The sequence below is a fragment of the Cucumis melo genome, chromosome 7 (assembly GCF_025177605.1).
Source record: "Cucumis melo cultivar AY chromosome 7, USDA_Cmelo_AY_1.0, whole genome shotgun sequence".
NCBI lineage: Eukaryota > Viridiplantae > Streptophyta > Magnoliopsida > Cucurbitales > Cucurbitaceae > Cucumis > Cucumis melo.
Window position 1 is genome coordinate 15,954,450 of NC_066863.1, and position 6,627 is coordinate 15,961,076.

Genomic DNA, 6,627 nt, shown 5'->3' on the forward strand with positions numbered 1-6,627 from the left:
TTTTTTTCTAGATTAGAATGTCAATTCCTATTGTTGTTTATTATGGAGGTCGATGAAATGACTGCAATGTTTATGAGAATTACTCGGTGTCTGAAATTTTGGTAGATATGCGAGTTAGCTTTAATTCTTTGGTTTCTTTGATAGGTGAACAACTTGAATTGGATGAATCAGTAGAATTATCTGTTTTAGTTGATTTTGGTAAAAGTAATGTTCATACTGTGGTGCCGATAAAGAAGGACAATGATGTTGCTTGGTATTTAGCTTTTGTTAAATATGCAACTAGTAGACATCCATTCATGATCAAATTGTAGAAAATCATGGTATAACGTATTACAAAAACAAAATCATGTTACAATTTAGAATTAAATGATAGTTTAGTAACAATGGATAACTTAAATAGGGTACATTCAAAATATATAATTATGTTTTATAATAATTTCTAAGTTTTCCCTAAGGGAAAACTAGGTCGTTTTCTCATCGACACTTTTTCCTATCTTAATTTGTTGAATTGATCCCACTTAGCTTCTCTCCTCCCTTCCTCTGTTACCTTCTTCGCGCCTCTGCTGCACCCAATCCCTTCCTCCTCCTTCATGCTTCCAATTCCGACCACGATTTTTCTGTGTGATTTACTCGACTAAACAAACCCAAATTTCTATTTCCCTTCAACATTTTCCCCCTCCCCTGCGTTCCTTCGATTCAGCTCTTATGTATCAGCTAAAGTACACGGTTCACTCACCAATCTCTCAACTTTTTGCCACAAAGGTATCCCTGCACCGAGGCCTATGGGGATGATTAAATTTCCCGGAACTAGGGGCTGTGGAGCTTTATATTTTAAGTTGCAATATTTCAGCCACTGGAATAACTCAGAGAGTGAAGAACGGGTGGTCCAGGAGAAAGAAAGACACCCTTTTCGATCAAGTTGTGTTTACGGTTTTGATATGATTAAACAGAAGTTTTCGTTGCCTAGTTTAGGTATGCCTTTAAACCAACTCTATGAATATTTGTGGGTTTTTGTCGGAATGGTCTGTAGTGGTCAACCTATGAATTTGTTTGTTTTGTTGGCTAGTGCTTTTGCTTACAATCCAAGTCAAGGTTTGAAAAATAGAAGAAAAAAAATTAGTTGTTTTGTTAAAAAAGAAAACTGTTTTTGTATTAGAATTTCACTAGGAATTCAAATTTGTCCTAATTACAATTTCATTCGGAATTTTTGTTGTTGCATCTTTAAAGAGTTTTCATTTTGCACTTTGTTGGCTGGTGGTCGTGTGTTGGGTTTACTTGGTAGTTTCGTTGTAGCTTTTGTTTTTTCAGCACCTGAAAGAGGCTTGTTGGTCGAAGTTGTTAAGTTTTCTGGTTTTATTTGTTGATCGTATTTTTCTTTTTCTCGAGTTTGTATCGCCGAACCATTTAATTCTTATCATTATATCAGTTAGAAGTTGTTTCCTGTTTCAAAAATGTCAATTCTCAAAAAACAAAACAACTTTGAACCAAATGGTTATCAAACCGGCATTGGCCTTCTTCTAAACAACTTTCTTAAAATGGGAGGATTGTATATGCATCAGATTTTTTTGTCTTAGATGTTTATTAGGTCTGTACTTGCCTTTAGGATACAAATTTGGTGGACAAGACCCCACTACATAAAGAACTATCAATCTCAGTATGAGGTATCCATCTCTCTATATATGTATATGCTCTTTAGCTTATTTAAGTTCTATGTTGCGAATTCCTGTTTCAATTCAACATATTTAAGCATGGATAGACCTGTTGTTGAGATTGATTATGGAAACTAATAGGGATGTGTTTTGTTTTTCAACAAGTTGTCTTGTGATTCCTTTTATCTCCTATATTTCAGTACATTGACATCAACCTTTTCTTTCTGCCTTTGCTCATCGCATGATGATTATGAGGATATCATGTCATTGTGACTTCACTCTCGTGGCACTCCCTTTGTTAAATAAGCCAACAATTCTATTGTGATTTTTTCCCTTTCCGTCTTTGCCACTATAATATCCTCTTTTATGGCTGCATCTTCTCGAATTTCTTTGAAACTTTGAGCAAATGAATTCTGCACAATTGCAACAAGTCAGTTTGCTTCATCAACCGATTCATTAATCTATCCATTTTTTTAAAAAAAAATAAATTAAATTTGCGTCTAACTCCTTGGTTACTGGATTGCTTTGACACCAACGGATAGAACCCAACTGTAATGAAATATAAAAGATAACAGGATTGTGATGTAGCAGGAAAAGCCATTAGGCTAAATCCATGCTGAAACAGGGGGAGTCCATCCCTAAGTTGTTGAGAGGTCTCCCAAAAATACAAAGGTAAATATTAAAATGGATATTCAAAAGCTTCATATAGCCTTACAAGAAAATAAGACAAACAATTAATTAATTATAAAATACTAATTAATTTAAATTAACAACTAAACAAATATTAAACTCAAATATACTAATTATCTTATTATTCTTCTCATCAAATTATAATAGTCCCTCCATGTATTCAAGGTACTTGAAACCTTCCCTTTCTTGAAATTTCGCTCTAAGCCAAAACCACTAAACAGTTGCCCCCTTTCACTCTTTCCCACCCAGTTTGTTTATAACAATTCATTCTAAGAACTTTTCCAACTAATTACTGACATGCCCTCAATGCCCCACTAACATTCCTAATTTGATCCTAATAGTAAGACCAAGCATGATAGACTGAAAAACTTAGCCGACCGACTGAAATGAATATGGTCAATTGGAATAAGGAGAGGTTCGGTCGGTGTCGGGCTAGGAAAATCATAACCGACATTTTAAAAAAAAAATTCAAAGGTTTAAATTGATATAAACCAACCAATCAGCTGACAAACAGTTGGTTTACATTTCTTCATTGTCAAGGTTGGTTTGAATATTTATTAAACTGACCATAGTCGGTTTGGTCGAAAAACCGACTTCGACCGACCGATGCTTACCCCTACCTAATAGAATACTTATCACTCTTGTCTGTATAGTTTCTTTCCCTCCCAATTTTTTCACAGAATCCATACTTCTTTATGCTATATGATCAACAAAGCAAATGCTGTGCAATATTTCAAGTAGCAGCTCAAACATCGAACACTTCTACTTTCGATCCTATGAATTAAGCTTACATTTAGCAAGGCGTCTATTTTCAAGGAATCTATAAATCATCTTTTCTTTTCAAAACAAATCTCTTGGTTGGATAGATCGTTTTGAAGTTGCTCATAGAAACACTTCATCATGGTGCATTCAATCTAAGAAGTTTGATATGCACAACATTTCTGAGCTAAACCTGAATCGGAGTGCCTTCATTTCAGCAAACTAACCAGGGTTTAGGGATAATTGGTCTCCTATTTGACTTAATTGTGTTACTGGACAGTTTGGATATTTGGGTTTGTTTCCTTTGACTCTCATACATTCTTATTTATGCTGTAGAAGCTGTTTGTTTGGCCTCAGTTTTCAAGGATTTACTAGTTTGTACAGATATGATGATGACGCTAAGGGGGTGTCAACCTAGTTGAGATATTCGGGTGCATCTACTGATCCCTGGGTTCTTTTACTCATTGTATAATTCTTTTGTACTTTGAGCTTTTGTCTCATTATTATCATTAATAAAAGAGACTCGTTTCCCTTAAAAAAAAAAAAGATTATCTTTACTTCTTGACCCTCAACATTGTTTACAGCATGTCAATGTTTTCTTGTTTGTTTGTTTTTTCCTTTCCTTCTTTGATTCAAGATAGTTGCTTGTCAATTACTGAAAGTTATTGACAAAAAATTATCTTTCCCCTTTTATTGTTCTCAGATTTCTGCAATGTAAATGGAGACAGGTTTCCTTGTTCAAGCCTTCATTCCAAGCTTGTTGTTCTCTGTATTCAGCAACCACTGCTCCCAAGTATTACTTGGATGGAGTTGAAAATGAGAAAAGGGAGATTGATTTCAATCGACTTTTCCTTTTCTGCACAAAAGTACACCTTGCTAAGCAACTCCATGGACTACTTGTTGTGTCTGGGAAGACCCAGAGCATCTTTCTTTCTGCTAAACTCATCAATCGCTATGCTTTTCTTGGTGACATATCACATGCTCGTCTTACTTTTGACCAAATTCAGACAAAAGATGTCTACACATGGAATTCCATGATATCTGCATATGCTCGAATCGGTCATTTCCATGCAGCTATAGATTGTTTCAATGAATTTTTGTCAACTTCTATCCTTCAGTCTGATCATTACACATTTCCACCTGTTATTAGGGCATGTGGAAATCTAGATGATGGGAGGAAAATACATTGTTTGGTTCTAAAATTGGGTTTTGAATGTGATGTCTATATTGCGGCTTCTTTTATCCATTTTTATTCTCGGTTTGGCTTTGTCAGTTTAGCTTGTAACTTGTTTGATAACATGATGATTCGAGATATTGGTACTTGGAATGCTATGATTTCGGGGTTTTGTCTTAATGATAAAGTTGCAGAAGCATTGGAAGTCTTTGATGAGATGCGATTAAAGAGTGTAACTATGGATTCTGTAACAATCTCAAGTTTACTCCCTATTTGTGCGCAGTTGGATGATATAATTTGGGGCGTCCTAATTCATGTCTACGCCATCAAGCTTGGGTTGGAATTTGACTTGTTTGTGTGTAATGCATTGATAAACATGTATGCCAAATTTGGTGAACTGAGAAGTGCAGAAACCATTTTCAATCAAATGAAAGTTAGGGATATTGTATCTTGGAACTCTCTGCTTGCAGCATTCGAGCAGAATAAAAAGCCAGTGATAGCTCTTGGGGTGTATAATAAGATGCACTCAATCGGCGTTGTACCCGACTTATTGACACTCGTGAGTTTGGCTTCTGTTATTGCTGAACTTGGCAATTTTTTAAGTAGTAGGTCTATTCATGGATTTGTTACAAGGAGATGTTGGTTTCTACATGATATTGCCCTTGGTAATGCAATTATAGACATGTATGCAAAGCTCGGGTTTATAGATTCAGCACGAAAAGTTTTCGAAGGACTTCCCGTCAAAGATGTGATCTCATGGAATAGTTTGATAACAGGTTATTCTCAAAATGGTTTAGCAAATGAGGCAATTGATGTTTATTGTTCGATGAGAGATTATAGCAATGCAGTTCCGAACCAGGGCACTTGGGTGAGCATTCTCACAGCACTTTCCCAGTTAGGAGCCTTGAAACAAGGGATGAAAACACATGGTCAGCTGATAAAAAATTTTCTGTACTTCGACATCTTTGTGAGTACTTGTCTTATAGATATGTACGGAAAATGTGGAAGATTAGCTGATGCACTATCTTTATTTTATGAAGTACCCCATAAAAGTTCGGTTTCTTGGAATGCCATCATATCATGTCATGGACTTCATGGATACGGTTTAAAAGCTGTCAAGTTATTTAAGGAAATGCAAAGTGAAGGAGTGAAGCCTGACCACATCACTTTTGTATCTCTGTTATCTGCTTGTAGCCATTCAGGCTTGGTTGATGAGGGCCAGTGGTGCTTCCAATTGATGGAAGAGACTTATGCGATAAGGCCTAGCTTGAAGCATTATGGCTGCATGGTAGATTTGTTTGGCAGGGCTGGCCATCTCGAAAAAGCTTACAATTTTGTAAAAAATATGCCAGTACAACCCGATGTTTCTGTGTGGGGTGCACTTCTTGGTGCTTGTAGGATACATGAGAATGTAGAGTTGGTCAGAACTGTCTCAGATCACTTGTTGAAGGTTGAATCAAAAAATGTTGGCTACTATGTTTTGTTATCGAATATTTATGCAAAATTTGGACAGTGGGAAGGAGCCGATGTAGTGCGTTCGAAAGCTCGAGAAAGGGGATTGAAGAAGACTCCTGGGTGGAGTTCAATTGAAGTAGACAAGAAAATTGATGTCTTTTACACTGGCAACCAAACACATCCAAAATGTGAGGAGATATACAGTGAACTGAGGAATCTAACTGCTAAAATGAAGAGTATTGGTTATGTTCCAGACTATAACTTTGTATTGCAGGATGTTGAGGATGATGAAAAGGAAAACATTCTCACTAGCCATAGCGAGCGATTGGCAATGGCATTCGGGATTATCAGCACGCCACCAAAAACAACCCTTCAGATCTTCAAAAACCTACGGGTTTGTGGAGACTGCCATAACGCTACTAAGTTCATATCTAAAATTACTGAAAGAGAGATCATTGTGAGAGATTCAAACCGATTCCATCATTTCAAAGATGGAGCTTGTTCTTGTGGTGATTATTGGTGATATTTTCATAAAGAACATGCGATAAACAAGATTCACTTTATTCATTTTTAAGTTAGGCAAACATGAACAGGCACATAAAGCACAGTTTTGCTTTGAAGTTCTGGCAACTTTGTTTTTGACTGATTAGGAGCTCCACCTCTAATTTCTAACACAATTTTTATCCATGTTTTATAATTTAAAGTGAATATTAGTTGTCTAATTGTGACTCAGATTATTTTGTGTCTGTTATTTTCCCCTTTCATTCACTATGTATTTTTGGTAAAAATGGAAATGTTGTAAAGAAAATAAAGATGATTGGGTGGAGATGATGTTTCAATTGAGCCAATATGTTTTCTTTAAACAGAGAAATCTGGTCAAGCATACTTGTATACTAATTT

General features: G+C 35.9%; 1 protein-coding gene across 3 annotated transcripts; it reads left to right on the forward strand.

The window, feature by feature from the left end:
• The first annotated feature begins 452 nt into the window (after nt 1–452).
• On the forward strand, nt 453–6,347 carry LOC103495766 (pentatricopeptide repeat-containing protein At4g33990). 3 transcript variants are annotated; one of them, XM_051087683.1, is made up of 4 exons: nt 453–972; nt 1,604–1,661; nt 3,435–3,529; nt 3,802–6,347. In XM_051087683.1, exon 4 carries the CDS (start codon nt 4,133–4,135, stop codon nt 6,248–6,250), a length of 2,118 nt encoding a protein of 705 aa, XP_050943640.1. In that variant the 5' UTR covers nt 453–972; nt 1,604–1,661; nt 3,435–3,529; nt 3,802–4,132; the 3' UTR covers nt 6,251–6,347. The 3 variants fall into 3 exon arrangements, with proteins under 3 accessions (XP_050943640.1, XP_050943641.1, XP_008455647.2); XM_051087684.1 differs by having other exon boundaries at nt 3,438–3,529; XM_008457425.3 differs by lacking the exon at nt 3,435–3,529.
• Nucleotides 6,348–6,627: the final 280 nt, after the last annotated feature.